Source organism: Pan troglodytes, chromosome 14 (assembly GCF_028858775.2).
Source record: "Pan troglodytes isolate AG18354 chromosome 14, NHGRI_mPanTro3-v2.0_pri, whole genome shotgun sequence".
In the NCBI taxonomy this organism is placed as follows: domain Eukaryota; kingdom Metazoa; phylum Chordata; class Mammalia; order Primates; family Hominidae; genus Pan; species Pan troglodytes.
This window is the reverse complement of record NC_072412.2, coordinates 113890008-113908926: the sequence shown is the minus strand read 5'-3', so window position 1 is coordinate 113908926 and position 18919 is coordinate 113890008. Positions and strand designations below refer to the sequence as shown.

The following is an 18919-nucleotide window of genomic DNA, read 5'->3' as shown; positions in this document are numbered from 1 at the left end:
TTTCTCACTCAGACTAAAAGCAATTCCCTCCCAATGCACAGCAAGTTCTTGCAGGCTCAGTGCCCTCCCCTCCTTACCTCTATAGCTTCATCTTCTACTTTCTCCATGGATCACTGTTGTCCAGGCATCCTGGGACCACTGTCCTCGACAAACACACTGAAGGGATTTTGCTTTCCATTTCCTCCCTCTCAAATACTCTTCCCCATAAATCTTACTGTATTAGTCCATTTTCACACTGCTGATAAAGACATACCCAAGACTGGGCAATTTACAAAAGAAAGGGGTTTAATTAGACTTACAGTTCCACATGGCTGAGGAAGCCTCACAATCATGGCAGAAGGCAAAGAGGAGCAAGTTACGTCTTACATGGATGGCAGCAGGCAAAGAGAGAGAGAGAGTGTGCAGAGGAACTCCTCTTTTTAAAATAATCAGGTCTCGAGAGACTAATTCACTATCACAAGAACAGCATGGGAAAGACCCACCCCCCCCCCATTGATTCAATTATCTCTCATTCAATTATCTACCACAACACATGGGAATTCAAGATGAGATTTGGGTGGGGACACAGCAAAACCATATCACTTACATTACCCTCTCCATGCCCTTCTTCAGTGAGGCCTTCCCTGACTGAAGGCTGTATGGCATAGTGCTGAGGTTGAAGGACTTACAAATAAAGGACCTGAGTTCACATCTTGCCTTGCCATTTACAGCAAACAGGCAATTTATGTAGACTCTTTTTCTTGTTCTCTAAAATAATTTACATAATATAGAAGTAGTCTACCCCTTGAATATTTGAGAAAATTTTCCCATCTTGGCCTGACCATTTTTTTGTGTGTAAATTGTAAACTACTTCAACATCTCTAACGGATTCATTTTTGTCTCTTTTATACTGATCAGTTTTGTCAATTTATATTTATCTAGGAATTTGTCTCTCATCTAATTTGCTGAAGTTTATTGACAAAACGTTTTTTTTTCATTTTTCTCTTTGGCACCTATACTTTTCTCCCCATATTCAATTCTAATATTGTTTATGCTGGCTTGCTGTATTTTTGTTTGAAAATATTGATAATGAAATATTTCACAAGGAACTTTGAGGTTTAAATATGATAAAATAAAAATACTTTATTTTTATGATAAAAGTATCATTACATTTGTTTATCTCTATATTTATATTTATTTACCTCTATATAAATTTTTTGGTCTTATTGACCTTTTTAATTACCTGCCTTTTCCAGTTTCTGAATTTCTGCTCTTATCCTTAATTGCTTTCTTCTATTCCTTTGGCTTAGGTTTTTTTGTTTATTTTGTTTTTACCTTGCTTTTGTTTTGTCTTGCTTTTGTTTTTTTCTTGCTGTTGGTGCTTAGTTCATAACTTTCAGTCATTTTTCTTATATAATATAAGCATTTAAGTTTATAAACTCTATGTATGCACTGATTTTCCTACGCCCCAGGGTTTCTTGTGAAGTATTTTGTCATCTAGTTGTAAACATTTTCTAATTTCCATGTGCTTTCTGTTTAAGCCATAAATTATTTAGAAGTAATTTCTCTCCACTTTAATTTCCATGTGCATATTTTCCTTACTTTTTAATCACCAATTTCTTTTACTAATGATGCTGTAGAGGAACTGTAATTGTTATAAAGCCAACTATTTAAAATGTGCTGAATCTTGCTTTATAACTTAGCATGTGGTCAGTCTTCAAAGGGTCTGTGCATTAGTTGCTGTATTAATGTTAGTGTCTTGACTTTTACCCTTGTGCTGTAAGATGTTAACACTAGGAATATAAGTGAAGAATATAAGGGGTTTCATTGCACTTTTCTTTCCCATATTTTTAAAAGTCTGAAATTACTTCAAAACAAAAAGTCAAAAAGTTTTAAAAACATGTAAAGTGATTAACTCAATGGTAAAAAATTTCCTCCCTTCTCTTATATCTATAATCCCACCTGCTGTCTTCATCACCATCATCAAACCTCAAATGGTGAGGATTATGAATTCTCCACTGCACCTTTGATGTGGTTTGGCTGTGTCCCCACCCAAATCCCATCTTGAATTGTAGCTCCCAGAATTCCCATGTGTTGTGGGAGGGACCTGGTGGGAGATAATTGAATCATGGGGACCATTTCCCCCATATTGTCCTGTGGTAGTGATAAGTCTCATGAGATCTGATGGTTTTATAAGGGGTTTCCTCCACCACTTGGCTCTCATTCACTCTTTGCCTGCCACCATGTAAGATGTGCCTTTTGCCTTCTACTGTGATTGTGAGGCCTCCCCAGCTATGTGGATCTGTGAGTCCATTAAACCTTTTTTCTTTATAAATTACCCAATCTTGAGTAAGCCTTTATCAGCAGTGTGAAAACAGACTAATACAACCTTCTAATTACAGCAGAGTGGGGGTCGGGCCCAAGATGTAATGAGGTTGCTGCCAAAAAGATTGCCCTCAATGATGCCTTTCGTGATCCCTACAAGATGCTTGTCCTGGTGGAATTTCACCACCTCATAGTCAGCTCCTTAGGAGAAGAATGCTTGGCCTGCTGTTAGCTTTTCTCAGTTATACATCTACTTAATATTATAAGTAATATATAAATACTTGATATTATACCAATAATATATACTTAATATTGTACTAAAAATCTCACAAAATATACTGTACTGTTGGATAAATTCAACTCTAAAGGTAATAACATAACTGATGTCGGCTTCTAAATAGTTTAAAATTAGGTAGTTAGATACAGATGTGAACAGATTCTTTTTCAGATATGGAAAATACTCACATTTCCAAACTATCATATCCTAACACAAATTAATTTATTATGTTTCACCTGATTTTAAAAATAACATTTAATTATACAGCGAGAATTCAAAAGGTGGGTGTTGCTAAACAAACTCAGTCAGACAATGAGGCAAAAGGCAATGAATGTTTTTATTTGTTAATCCACATTAGCAGCAACACCAGAAAAATCATTAACCACCCCACCTGGCATTGAAACTGACTCCACTTATCGCTTCTTCTTTTTAAATTATAATGTAAAAATGAATTGCAAAATATATTTTATTTGAACTTACTGAAGTCGAAATCATAGGAACCAGATATTTAAATAAAGTTTAAATCTAAAGTTTATATTTTAAACATAAAATTTAAATCGTTTGTTTTGAAAAGTATATCCTTGAAAAGTATTTTGATATAGATGGGAAGATTTTCATAGACTGATATCTATTTTTCCACCTACTGTTTAATGAAGTAAACTGTTGAATGATGTAAACTGTTAAATGAAGTAAACAGTTAAAACTAATGACATAAAAGACAAGCAAAGCGAAGGAAACATGTTATAAAAGATAAGTGTTACAGCATTCTTAAGTATGGTACTTTATAAATGAAAACCGGGATGCTGTCTTCTGAGATATCAACATATTTATAAGGAGCACATGCTATGTGACATACTTCAGGATGCCAAGAATTTTAATTAAAACTCAACCTCTATAAAGTGAATATAAAGCTAATAAGAGGAATATTTTTAAAGGTTGGGATATGTAAACTACAATAGCAGCAGTTTGAAACAGAAGAGCAAGAAATAAAGGGAAATTACATTACATTAGTACGAATGTATTCAGTAACTTCTGTTGGAGATTATGTGTTATATATGCACAATTCTAGTTATTTTTCAATCAATGCTTTATATGCATAAATTGAAATTACCTGATATTAAAAGTTTCTGAAATTCACTATAGAAAATACACAAGAGCATAAACAAATGAGGATATTCTCTCTCTCCCGTGAAAAAAATGTGTGGGTAATATATTACATTATAGATAGAAATTGCATACTTGAAATAACCATAAAAGACTTAAATAGTACATGGATACTATTTGCAGCCAAATTGTTTCATATTTAAATTTAAACTTTTCGTTATTTTTTCATGTATCTAATGCAAGATTTCTAAAATTTTCATTTTTTACTTTTTATAATGTTAACTGAAAAGGAGGGAGTGCATTTAACATAAAAACAGAAGATGAATCCTGAGATTTCTCATAAATGTCTTAATGTCCTAGAGATGTGGGCACTTGTTCCATAGTAAATTATGGATGCCACATTTTACAAAATCCTTACTGCCCCTTTGAATTGCGTCCTTCCTCCAAGATAAGAAGCTATGACTCAATTGTTCAACATGGAATTATAATGAAAAGCCTTTCTAGTTCTATCTTTCCCTAAATGGGCTCTATTTCTTGTAATTCACATGACACTCTTTGGCTGTGGCTGTCTGTTAAATTTCCTGTTTTGGACTAGTTTCAGCAAACCAAAACAAATAGCTCACAGAAAAGGCAATGGTAACTACTTTTTTTTTTTTTTTTTTTGGTATTTTCAGTTAGATTCTTTCTTCTTAGTGGTACAGAGAAAGGGAGGAAAATAGCTACAGACATGGTGTAAGTAGGTCACAGCAGTTTCAATGCACCAAAAAATGTGACATCTCCATCCAGTGATATTTGTGCATTTTCTCTTGGTATTGCAAGTTGGAGTTCATCTCCTTCTTCCAGTTTTGCAATGCCTGGGAAAAATGATTTACAAGAACTATAAGTGATTATACAACAGAAAAGAAAAGAATCTTAAATAAAACGATTTTGTTCTGTAAAAAAAAAAAAATGTTAACATAGGCATTCACACTTCAAAATACACCAACGGACTTCTAAACCATTGCAATTATCTTAGCCTAAAAAAAAATTTAGAAGAAATAAGCAAAAGGAGTTACAACAGATATGTATGCATTTATCACCTACTCATTAAAAAATGGACTTCCCCAAAAGAAGCCCAATATATAACTTTTTAAACAATTAGGTGAATCATGGAACATCCCTTGATAGAATATTAAATTATTAGTGATGAGTTTTGTTTAATTTTGTTGACAAGGAAAGTTTTTATAATAATGTTAAATAAAAATGTGAAAAATTACACACACATATATACACTAGATATTCCTAATTATAGTTTTAAACATACAAATGAAAAGCATAAATATTAAAAACTGAAGAAAACACCATTTCTTAACATACCACGTTCATTAATATAGTTTTTCTTGAGAGTCCAGACTATGGATTTAAGCATTATCTGGATTACTTTTCACAACCTCTTATATTTTGTTTTCTTAGACAACCATGTTTGTCTTTATAATCAAAAACAATAATGTAATTAACTCTTCAAAAATGACCAATAAATCTGTGTGCAACTAATTTACAAGGACAAATGCATCTGTGAATTAGTAATACAAAATACATTCAGGGACTACACTCAATGTATCAGGTAATTCTTTACCCCACTTCAGAACAAAAATATGAAGAAGAAAGAGGAGGAAATGGGGGAAGAGAAGAAATAAAGAAACTAACAAACAATAAAACTGTCATCTGAATTGTCAATACTTGTGGCTATTTTTAGAATAGTTTCATTGTTTCATTAGCATAGTGAAAATGTACCTACATAAACACATGTATGTTCATGTCTATTCTAACCTAAAGCCCAAAGCATGCAAATTTGCTCAGGCAGCAGCCAGGGGGAGTTTATTTATTGAACATTTACTATGTACCAGCCACCCTTCTAGACAAACACACAGTAGTGATCAAGGATGACAGAATTTCCATCCCCACTGGGTATGCTTTTTTGTAATGGGCAAAGACAGAATACAAGCAAAAGAAAGTTTTTCAGGACTTATTAAAGGTTATGTGTACACTTTCTAGAATTGACAAAGCATTTGAGGACTACCTTAAGTAGTAAGAATAAAAAGATTGAGATTTATTTGTTGAACAGACTAGTCATTTTCATAGAGATTGGAAATGACCTAACATTTTGACAAAGACCATAGCTCACAAAGCATTAAGTAATATTAACTCTAAGGATTAGGTGGGTGTGAACAACTATAGAGTCCATTTAACATTTTAACACTACGTTATCGGCTACTTCAATTCTTCCAGGTTACAGCAATCAGGTATAATTTTTCTAATAAACATTTTATTAATACAATAAAAAATAAGATTCAGCTTTAGGTACATAAGTGGTTCTTTGGTATTATGTTGGGTTTCTTAAGTTGGCCATTTACATCTTTTCAGGTTGCTATGGAAACATTTTATGTACTTATATATACTCTAATGTGTGGTTTTAAATGGCTTTAAATAAATTTGCCCTAAAACAGATTAAAATTGCAAACCTGAAACTTACTAGAGGATGGTACTCATATACAACAGTAAGCTACTAGTAATGAAAAATATTTTTAAAGTCCGGTGAATTATTCTTAAAAAGTAAGACACCTTAAGAAATCTAGCAGAGTCCTCTAATAGCAAGTAAGTGTTAGAGGAGCAGATGGTTAGAAAAACGTTTTAAAGAATTACTTGTAAAATTTTTAGTACTAATAAATATAAATAAATAACAGATTGGAGTAGTCTCACCATTTTTAAATATTTTGCAACTCCAAACTACTAGTCAGCACTGGGTGAAGGGAAACATCTCTTTATGAAAATTAGGGAATTCTAATTTTATAAACTTCCTCATCTCCCCACCAATGGTATCTGTGGCTGCAGATCCAGAATGACATCATTTCCATTATTAGAAACTATTTTCCTTAGTTTCTAACTGACTTATTGGGCATTTGTTTGTAAATGCCTTCGAAATACAGTTTTTCAAAATGCATAGCCAGCCTCCGTTCCTGTGTGTCACACGGTCATTCACGGTAACCATCTGGAACTGAAGCCATTCCTCAGGGTTCTGGATTTTTACAAAATCAACAGAGAAAATAAATGTGTTTAAGGTAAATATTTTTCTTCAAAACCAGCCTGGATTAATTTTAAATCACCCTTGAAAAATAAAATGAAGGAAATGTTGGCAATTACAGCTGAAACAGACCTAAGGTTTACAAGACCTGCCGTGCTCTCTGCCTCTCACTGCTCCTGGGTGCAAAGGTAGGTTTGCGCCTACACTTTCACATTCCTAAGTCACCTGTCTGGTGTCCACTGACACAAGATGTCACCTGTATTTAGAAAGAAGCCATTGTACAACTTTCCCTTACCCTCAAGCCTGGCCAGGGGCATTTCTTCCACAGCATGCAAGAAGAGTTTTGGTTGCTCCCGGTGCGGAGCCAGACTGGCTGGTTTAAACCAAGTCTAAAAATTAGCTGTGTAACCTGGGACAAGTTATGTTACTTCTCTGTGCCTAGATCCTAACTCCCTTAAATGCGAAGATTAAATAAGCAAGCCTATATAACATGCAGAAAAGAGTGCCTGGCAAGTGGTAATCACTCTATCCTTGTCAGATATTATTATTGTTGTTATTAAGTGTTGAAGAAAATACATTAGAATTTTTTCTCAATGTAGAAGTTACTATGTAGAAGTACTATGTACCATGTACTATGTACAAGGTAGAAGTTGCTATGAAATTACTACCCTTTCTAAATGTATATAAAAATGGTAAAACTATTAGTAATAATTCCATCTTTCTCCATTAAAACAGACTAACTTATTATTCAAGATTTAAAAAACACAATATATTGAGGAATGCCTTCCTGTCTATTTGTATTTTAGGGCACCATCCTTTCATTTTTGCATTTTGCAGCTCAGATTTTTCGTCAAAGTCTCTTCATTTCACAATTAGCAGGGTGGGAGAACTATTATTTACCAGCTGAATAGCAGGAATTATTGGGTAGTGTTTCAGGCATATTTTGAATACATCGAAACAAAGTCACCAGACTCAATTCATCCCCAAAGACATGGACCTTCTTCCTCTGAATTAGATGTCCCATGGCGTAGGTCTTATCAGTATATAAAACCTGAGAAACAAACCAAAAAACTGTGTCAGAAATGAACACAAAATGGGAGGCTTTGAACAGTAAAACCATGACTAGGGTTTCAACCTACCTGACCATATATAAAAAAGTAACCAGTTTCTTTGACCAATATTTTATTCTCTTTTTCTTCTAGGGCACTTCCCCTTTTAAAGCTGAGAAGCCATGGAACAAATGTGTAAGATCCTGCAATGAAGAGAATCATTTATAAGGAAAGAAACCAAGAAAAGCAGTTTTCACCTCCATTTAGTTGTTAAGCTACCTCTGAAACTTAGAAGATAATTCCATCCTAAAAAAAAAAAAGAAAGAAAGAAAGAAAAAAAAAGGAAAAAGGAATACAAGTCACATTACTGCACTGGATTCTTTGCCATCACTTATATGTTAACCTGGGTTAATATATCACATACAAGAACCTGAGAGCTAACCCTTTATATGAATGTCTGGGTTTTCCCTTTATTGGTCTATATTTCGGCTATTTCATAATAAAGGCTGATCTGGATAAGAGAGTTTGAAGCAAAGAGTGGACAAAATTTCTCTGAATAACACACTAGTAGAGATTTTCCTTTGATTCCCAGAGAGGAAAGAGTATCTGAAGAGTTTGGCAAAAGGTTTCCAGAGGAAGAAATCTCTCCATTCCTTGGCCCAAATGTGGCAACAGAAGGGAGCCTACGGAAGAAAGAAGAAAGTGACTAAGACACAACCTTTACTGAGAACGGTCAAGGAACTTTGTAACAACCATCTATGATATTTGAGTTTCAATGGCTTCTGTTCAGTTCAGTGATCATTCTCCTCCATTACCCATCAAAAGTCACTTGGGGAGTGACAAGGAGACCACTGTGCTCAAGGGTGAGATGAAAGGGACAGAGAGAAGACAGTAGCCATCAGTGAGTAGGCACATGGGGGACAACATTGCTGAGCCAGAATCTGTAGGTGCGTTCAGACATCAAAACCCATTAAGAGAGCACAGACATTCCTTTCCTGTGAATTCATACTTTACATTCCCTGGATTTCTCATGGGTGTGTCGAATAAAGGGTGAGCCCTAAGGCTGGAGATTGGGAAATTTGGGGAGTATAAATTAAATGATGTAAAATGAATAAAAAGGAGATTGAGGGACTGTAATATAAGGATAAAATAGTAAGATAGAGCTATAGAAGTTAGTCTAAAATCATACTTTAAATGTCCCTATATAATTGGTAATGGTGAACCATACCTGTGTCCAAATTTCATCCTGATCATAGCAAAAATGAAAACAAAATTGATAATAAAATTCAGAGTCCACAACAGACAATAGGCTAGAAGCCCAAGAAGATAACAATATTTCTAGAATTGAGATTAAAGAATATTTTTTCCCGTGGGTTTTCATGAGGGGCACAGGATGATGTGGTAGCTAACAGTGTGTTCACATTCTGTAAATACAACTGCCAAGTGCACATGCCTTCTTCACATAGTGTTTCCAAGGCAAACCAAACATATTTAAACTTTTTCCAAATAAAATGCTTTTTTGATCTTATGTTTTAATTGACAGATAAAATTGTACATATTTGTCATGTACAACATGATGTCTTGAAATATATAGGCATTGTGCAATGACTGAGTCAAGTAAATTAAAATATATGTTACCTCGTACAGTTGTCATTTTTGTGGTGAGAACACAATATCTACTCATTTAGCATTTTTCAAAAATACATTTTCATTAACTGTAGTCACCATGTTGTACACGAGATCTCTTGAACGTATTCCTCCAGTCTAACTGAAATTTCGTAATCTTTGACCAACGTCTTTTTACCCCCACCCCCACCACCCCAGCCACTGGTCAACACCATTCTACTCTCTACTTCTTTGAATTTGACTTTTTTTAGATCCCACATATATGTCAGATCATGTAGTATTTGTCTTTCTGTGCTTATTTCACTTGTTATAATGTCCTCCAAGTTCATCCATGTTACTGCAAACAACAGGGTTTCCTTATTTTTATGCTGAATAGTATTCCACTGTGTATATATTGCACATTTTCCTCATCCATTCATCTGCAGATGGACACTTAGGTTGATTTAATATCTTGGCTATTGTGAATAATTCTGCAATAAACATTGAAGTACAGTTATCTCTTCTATGGTCACACCACTCCGAATGCACCCTATCTTGTCTGACCTCAGGAGCTAAGCAGAGTTGGGCATGGTTAGTACTTGGATGAGAGATATCTCTTTGACACACTGATTTCATTTTCTTTGGATATATACTTGGTAGTGGGATTGCTGGATCATATGGTATTTTATTTTTAATTTTTAAAGAAACTTTTATACTATTTTTCATAATGGCTACACTAATTTATATTCCCATTCCAAATAAGATTATTGAGGGAAGAATATAAAATAAGAACCACATATTTCTCATTGTTTCTAAGGAGTAAGAATCCTAGGTGATAACAAGGCAAATTACATTGTAAATTCAAGTTGAAATAAATAACATTTCCTTAGTCAGATCTTTGAGTTCCTATTACCATAGACAGAGGGAGGAAAGATGTCAGGGAGAGTGGGGAGGAAGGATGGAGGATCTATGGGTGGATCAAGAAACTTCCCAGGTCTTCTTCAGCACATGTTCTTGTCGGCCTGTGCTTCTTGCTCACTCCCAGGAGCCACCTCTGTCACTGTCTCTCACCAAGGGTGAATGTGCCTTGATGTGGGCAGGTCTAATAGGCTTTTCCCAAAGAACGGAATATTTTCCTTAAAAGAAAAGCCCTCTTGTATAGTAATAGTTAACACAAGATCACCTCAATGACAAATTACAAATGCAAAATCATCATCGCCTCTTTTACGATATAATTTCAGTGAAAAGATTATAATAAAATAGTTTTTAATTTTGTTTAAATGACAAAATGTATGCAAAGCACTTTTTGGAGTGCTGAAAAATAAGGAAGAGTTAATACAGTTACTGTCATTATTGTAAAACACAAACTGATGACTTCACCAAGGCAGTTGCTTTCATAGTTTAATGATATTCATTTGATGCTTGGAGTGAAGAGAGCTTTTAAAAAAATAATATACTTGAGAGATACTAAATTTTCTGAGCTAAAGGGCCATTTATGTTTGGTTCCCTGTCATTTTCCCAGGGCTTAACATCATGACTGACCCACAGTAGACATGCAGCAAATATTTATTAAATTAATGAATTCAAATTTTAACATAATATAATTCAAAATAGCAACGTACTGTAAAAATTAATCACAGGTATTCAATTGTTTTTTTGAAAGCATTTTACTACCAAGTTACTGAAATTCCTGGTAATGAAATACCCTCCATCATAGAGGTAGTATATTCTCTTAAATTTAAGTAAAATACAAATTTCTAAAACCACTTGTTTACATTCTGGCTAGAGATATTTGTTTACTAAAATTTTATAATAATTTAGATTGATTTGTTAGATTTTTTTACATTAAATTTATATGTGTAAAATTAAAGACCCACTTCTTAGTAAATGTCACTGGTGCATTGTCAGCCTAGAAAATAAAACAAATATGTAGTAGGTCTCTATTCTTACTGTCTCTTAACATTTTATTTAGGCATTTTATCATCTCTTTCTGGCAATAATCTTATTAAAGTGATAGAGAACATGTTTACTTATTTTTATATTGTCTTTATTCCTCCAACATCCACACACACACATATGCACATCCACATACCTACCTGGGCTGTCTACAAACGGGAGGTAAAGACTAAGTTTAACTGCAGACAGCCTAGTGAAAGGTTGAAGAAATACCCCAGTTCAGAGGCTGTTTGTAAATACCAGGAGAGATTTTTATTTTTATTTTTTGACTTCTAATGTTTAACGAAATCTCTGTCAGGATGAGGATTAGCGATAAAATCATCTCTATCAGGCCAACAAAAGAGATAATAGAAGAAGGACTCCTGTGTCCACACAGGACAAGGAATAGAGTCTAGGCAAACAAAAAAAAAAAGTATTTTGGAAAAATTACTAAACAAGTGAACAACTGCAGTCCACATCCATTAACAGAAAACCCTGAGGATGGGAGTAATTTTGATTTCCAGATTTGCTACATTGTAACATCCTAACTGCCTAACTGTTCACTTTTCAAGAAGAAACTTCAAGGCATACAAAGAAAGAGAAAATTATGAACTACTCAGCGGACCAAAAGAATAAAGTCATTATTACAAGATTAATACTCAATAGCGAATCACTTTTCTACCAGTGATCTAACACTTTTCTGCCAGTAATAAACAAGTGGAATTTGAAATTAAAAACATAATGGCATTGAGATGATTACCTCAAAAAATGAAATACTGAGGAATAATCCAACAAAATATGTAAAAGATTTAAAGAACTAAATAAATGGAGAGCTATTCCATGTGTATGAATAGGAAGACTCAATATTGTCAAGATGTCAGTTCTTCCTGTAGATTCAATGCAATGTTTTGTTTGTTTTTTGTTTGTTTGTTTGTTTGTTTGTTTTTCCCAAGTCTTGCTCTGTCGCCCAGGCTGGAGACAGGGGCACCATCTTGGCTTACTGCAACCTCCGCCTCCGGGGTTCGAGTGATTCTCCTGCCTCAGCCTCCCAAGTAGCTGGGACTACAGGCACGTGCCACTACGCCAGGCTAAGTTTTGTATTTTTAGTAGAGAGGGGTTTCACCATATTGGCCAGGCTGGTCTCAAACTCCCGACCTTGTGATCCTGCCTTGGCCTCCCAAAGTGCTGGGATTACAGGCATGAGCCACCGTGCCCAGGTGACTCAATGCAATCTTAATCAAAATCAAAGCAAGTTGAATATCAACAAACTGAGTCTAAAGAATATATAGAGAAGCAAAAGACACAGAAATGCCAACATAATATTAAAGGATAAGAACAAAGTGGGAGAACTAACACTACTCTACTTCAAGACTTACTATAATTGATTTTAATAAGATTTGGAATCTTTTTGTCTTTACCCTCCTTGAAGTTTACTGAACTTTTTAGATATGTAAATTTATGACTTTCTTCAACATTGGAAAGAGTTTGGCCATTATTTCTCCAAATATTCTTTATTCAGATTTTAACTCTCTTCTCCTTCTGTGACTGTCATAATGCATATGTTCATCAGTTTAATGTATCCTGGGGGTCTCTTATAATCTGTCCACTTTTTGTTATTCTTTTTTAACTTCATTTTTAGAGCCATTTTAGATTCACAGAAAAACTGAGAGGAAGGTACAGTGATATCTCATAGACCTCATACTCCCTACAGATCCTCTCCCATTATCAAAATCCCCCACCAGAGTGATACATTTATTACAATTGATAAACCTACACTGATATATCATGGAGGAAACTTAAATTGCTATTACTGAAAAAAATAAGTGAAAATAAAAATGTTACATACTGTGCAATTCCAACTACATGGCACTCTGGAACAAAGTTAAAACTATAGAGACATTTAAAAAATGCCATTTCCAGGGGATAGGCAGTGGAAAGGGAAAGGTAGTTGGAGTGAAGCACAGAGAATTTTTAGGACAGTGAAAATACTCTAATACTACAATGGTGGATACATGCCATTATGCATTTGTGCTAACCTATAGAAAGTAAAACATTAAGGTGAACCCTAATGTAAACTGTGGACTCTGGATGATAATGATATATTAGTGTAGGTTTATCAGTTGTAACAAATGTATCACTCTGGTGGGGGATTTTGATAATGGGGGAGGATATGCATCAGTAGGGAATATGAGGTCTATGAGATATCTCTGTACCTTCCTTTCAATTTTTCTGTGAATCTAAAATGGCTCTAAAAATAAAGTTAAAAGAAAAAAGAAAAAAGAAAAGTGAACAGATTATAAGAGACCCCCAGGATACATTAAGCAGATGAACATATGCATTATGAGAGTTACAGAAGGAGAAGAGAGAGAAAATTTGAAAAAAGAATATTTGGAGAAATAATGGCCAAAGTCTTTCCAACGTTGAAGAAAGTCATGAATGTACACATCTAAGAAAATTCAGTAAACTCCAAGAAGGGTAAACACAAAAGATTCCTATCAAGACTTCTTAAAATCAAGCTATTAAAAGATAATGACAAGGAGGAGATCTTGAAAGCAGAAAGAGAGGCAATTCATCAAATATAAAATATGCTGAATAAGATTAATAGCTGATTTGTCATCAAAAACCATGGAGGCCAGAAGGCAGGGGAATTACATATTTAAAGTACTGAATGAAAAACACTGTCTACCATGTATTCTATATGTGGGAAAATATCCTTAAAATGTGAAGAAAAATTAAGATGTTCTCAAATAAAGAAAAACTGAGAGAGTTCATTGGTAGCAGACTTACCCTGTGAGAAATGCTAAAGGAGATAGAAATAAAAAAAAAAAAGCACTAAGTGAGAACTGAAAGACATATGAAGAAATAAAGAATACAAGTAAAGGTACATACATAGGCAAATATAAAAGCCATTGTAAGTGTATTTTTAGTTTTTAACTTCTCCTTTTGTTTCCTATACTATTTAAAAGGCAAATACATAAAATAATAATTATTAATTTATGTTAAGGGCTTACAATGCATAAGTGTATATTTTGTGACAATAACAACATAAGAGAGAAGCTAAGTTGTTATCAATTCAAACCACATTGTTATAAATTTAGGATGTTTATTGTAATCACCAGAATAACAACTATGATAATGACTTTTAAAAATGCACAAAAAGAAATTAAGAGAAAAACAAAATGGTGCACTTATAAAAGTCTATTAAAAACAAAATAAAGAGGTAATAAAGGAATTGAGGAACAAAACTTATAAAAGAACAAACAGCAACATAAGTAATTCTTTCCTTATCAGTAATCACTTTAAATATAAATGAGCTAAATTTAAATTCGGCAATTAAAATACAGAGATTGGTAAAATAAATTTTTTAAAAGCCTAAACTCATGATCTAATTATATTCTGCCTACCAGAGACTCACTTCAGATTCAAAAACACAAACAGGTTTTTGTGTTTCAAGGTTTCAAGATTAAAGGATGACAAATATGCTTCCTTGCAAATAGCAGCCAAAGATAACAGGGATGGCTAATACTGATATCAGAATAAATACATGTTAAGCCAAAAATTTTTATGAAACAAAGAGAGTATTAAATATTGATAATAGAGTCAATTTATCAAGAATACCTAAAAATTATAAACATCACGCAACAGAACCTCAAGATATAAGCAGATATTGGCTGAACCGAAAGGAGAAATAGACATTTCTATGGTAACAGCTGAAGATTTCAGTATCTCACCTGAAATAATAGCTAGACCATCTAGGTAAGAGATCAATAAGGCAATAGTGAACTTGAACAACACTGTACACTAACTGAACCTAACAGACATATAGAAAACACTCCACCTAAAATCAGCAGAATACATATTTTCAAATGCACATGAACAGTGACCAAGATAGACCATGTTATGCAACAAAATAATTCTCATTAAATTTTAAAATATTTGAATTCCACAAATATCTTGTATTTTAAAAAGATATGTTTTTCATCCTTTGACCTTGAAACCTGTTTATGTTTTTCAATCTGAAATGGCTCTCTATTAAGCATTCATTTTAGCTACCTTCAATAACATAAGGAAAATTGGAACTCACAAATAAGTGAAAATTGAACAAATTCTTAAATAACAAATTGATCTATGAATAAATCCTAGAAGAAAATAGAAAATACTTCGAGATGATTGAAAATAAAAACACAGCATAGCAATATTCACAGGAAGCAGTGAAAGTAGCACTCAGAAAGAAATGTACAACTGTAAACGCCTATGTTAAAAAAGATCTCAACATAATATCCTAAGTTCAGCTTAAGGAAATAGAAATAGAAGAAGAAACTAAGCCCAAAATTGACAGAAGGAAGAAAATAATAAAGATCAGATAATATAATAAAGAAGGTAATAATAAAGAAGGTAGATGGAATAAAGAGTACAAAAAGGGCTGGGTGTGGTGGCTCACACCTGCAATCCCAGCACTTTGAGAGGCCAAGGCGGGTGAATCATTTGAGGTAAGGAGTTGGAGACAGGTCTGACCAACATGGTGAAATCCAGTCTCTACTAAAAATAAAATAAATAAATAAATAAATAAATAAAAATAGCTAGGCTTGGTGGCACATGCCTGTAGTCCCAGCTACTTGGGAGGCTGAGGCAGGAGAATCGCCTGAACCTGGGAGGCAAAGGTTGCAGTGAGCCGAGATCGCACCATTGCACTCCAGGCTGGGTGACAGAGACTCCATCTCAAAAAAAAAAAAAAAAAAAAAGAACAGAAAAAGACGAAACAATAACACTGAAAACTGGTTTTTTGAAAAATATGAACAAAAATGACAATCATTGAGCTACATTGACCAATAAAAGAGAAAATACTTCAATTAATAAAATCATTAAAGAAAATGGAGGTATTATTAATGGCCTATTGGAAATAAAATGTTTATACCTTTTTATTATTTATAATAATTGTACTCCAACATATTAGATAATGTAGACAAATGGGACAAATTCCTAGAAACACACAAACTACCAAAACTGACTCAAAAATAAATAAAAAACCTAAACAGACCTATGACCAGTATAGAGTTTGAAGTAATCCAAGTCTTCCCTCAAAATTCATAACTAGATGGTTTTACTGGTGAATTTTACCAGATATTTAAAGAAAAATTAACATCAATCTTCTCAAACTCTTCCAAAAAACAGTAAAAGAGAAGGGAACCATTCCTAACTTGTTCTGTATGTCTAGAGTTACACTGATACCAATGCCACACAAAGACACCACAAAAAACTACAGGCCAGAATCAACCATGAATATAAACGTAATAATCCTCAAGATTATCCTAACATCAGAAACAAGACTATGCCTGCATTTACCACTGCTATTCAACATATGCTGGAAATTAAAAAAAAAAAAATCCAAATGCAAGGAGAGTAGTAAAACGATCTCTATTTGCAGATATCATAATTCTATATATAGAAAATTTCCAGCCAGGCATGGTGGCTCACGCCTGTAATACTAACACTTTGGGAGGCTAAGGCAGGAAGATCTCTTGAGGTCAGAAGTTCGAGAACAGTCTGGTCAACATGGTGAAACCCTGTTTCTACTGAAAATACAAAAATTAGCTGGGTGTGGTGGCAGGCGCCTGTAATCCCAGCTACTCGGGAGGCTGAGGTGGGAGAATCACTTGAACCCAGGAGGCAGATGTTGCTGTGAGTTAAGATCATGCCATTACACTCCAGCCTGGGCAACAGAGTGAAACTCCATCTCAAAAAAAAAAAAAAAAAAATTCCATGAATTTACAAAAAAATCTACTAAAACTAATCAATGAATTCAGTTAAGTTGCAGGGTACAAGATCAACACTCAAAAATCTGTTGTGTTTCAATATACCAGGAATGAATAATCTAAAAATGAAATTTTAAAAAAGAATTCCATTTACAGTAGCATCCGTTATGGATTGAATATTTCTGTCACCCAAAATTGATATGTTGAAATTCTAACTTCCAATGTGATGGTATTAGGGGGTGGTGCCTTTGGGAAATAACTAGGCTGTGGTAGCACAGCCTTCATGATGGGTTAATGTCCTTATAAGAAAAGACACAAGAACTTGCTTTTGTCTCTGTTCTCAGCCATGTGAAAACACAAGGAAAAGACCACCATTCAGAAACCAAATCTGTTGGCACCTTAATCTTGAATTTTCCAGCCTCCAGAAGTGTGAGAAATACATTTTTATTGTTTAAGCCACTCAGTCTAGTGTAATATGTTATAGCAAACTGAACTGACTAAACAGCATTCAAAAGAACATAACACCTAGAAGTAAATTTACCCAAGGACATAAAACACTTTAACACTGAACACTACAAAATATTGCTATAAGAAATGATAGGACATATAAATAAAAGAGAAGATATCTTGTGTTCATGGATTGATAGATTTAGTTTAAGCAGCAATACTCAGTATTACGTACAGATTCAGTCTAATCCATATACAAATTTCAGTGACCTTTTGTTCTCCAAAATGAAAAAGCCAGCCTTACAATTCATTTGTTATTGCAAAAGAGTATCAAATAGCCAAAACAATCTTAAAAATAAATAACAAGATTGAAGGATTCACTATCCTAAATTTCAAAATTTACTATAACATAACAGTAATCCAAATAGTATAGTGGTCCAGCATAAGGCGAGGTGTATAAAGAAACAAAATAAATTTGAGAGTACAGAAATAAACCCATACATCTATGTACAACTGATTTTTAACAAGTGTGCCAAGACCGTTCAATGTGGAAGAAATCATCTTCTTCAACAAATGATGTTGGGACAACTAGATATCCTCATGCTAAAAGATGATTTTGGACCTCTGCTTCACACCATATACAAAAATGAATTAAAATAGATTAATTACCTAAATATAAGACATAAAACTACAAGACTCTTAGAAGAAAACATATGGTTGAATCATGATGTTGAATTTGGCAATGAGTTCTTCAATGATGACACTAAAATCACAAGAAACAAAAAATAAAGATAAATTTTACTTCATTTATCTGATGTACAACACTCTTGCGCCTCAAATGACATTCTCAAGAAAGTAAAAAGATAATCCACAAAAGAGGAGAAAATACTTGCAAATCAGATATTTGATAAGGGTCTTGTATCCATAATACATAAGGAAGTTTTACAACTCAACAACAAAAAGACAAACAACCCAATTAAAAAACATGGACAAGGTACTTGAATAGACATTTTTCCAAAGAAGACACCAAAAAGGACATGAAAAGATGCTCAACATCATCAGTCATAAGGAAAATGCAAATAAATAACAGAGATATGGCTTCACACCCAGTAGGAAGGTAATAATAATAAAAACATTGAAAATAAGATGTGTCAGTGAGGATGTGGAAAAATCAGAATACTCGTACATTGCTGGGGGGAATGCAAAATGTTGCAGCACTGTAGAGGACAGGTTGATGTTTTCTCAGCAATTCTACTCATCGATTCATCGATGTATACTCCAAATAATTGAAAAGAGGCACTCAGGAAGTACTTTATGCAAATGTTCACAGGATCACTACTCACAATAGCCAAAAGGTGGAAACAAACCAAATGCCCATTAATGA

At 33.8% G+C, this 18919-nt stretch overlaps 1 protein-coding gene across 2 annotated transcripts in view; it reads right to left on the bottom strand.

Annotated features, from left to right (window-relative positions):
• Nucleotides 1–2899: 2899 nt before the first annotated feature.
• TNFSF13B (TNF superfamily member 13b) overlaps nt 2900–18919 on the bottom strand; it is a 39713-nt gene continuing 23693 nt past the window's right edge. Inside the window, exons 3-5 of one of the 2 annotated variants that reach the window (XM_522721.8) lie at nt 7886–7998; nt 7647–7797; nt 2900–4539 (exon numbers count right to left, since the gene is read on the bottom strand). In XM_522721.8, coding sequence (XP_522721.1) covers nt 4427–4539; nt 7647–7797; nt 7886–7998 — 377 coding nt within the window. In that variant the 3' untranslated portion in view covers nt 2900–4426. The remainder of the gene's footprint in view (nt 4540–7646; nt 7798–7885; nt 7999–18919) is intronic. The other variant, NM_001328319.1, reaches the window with a different exon arrangement.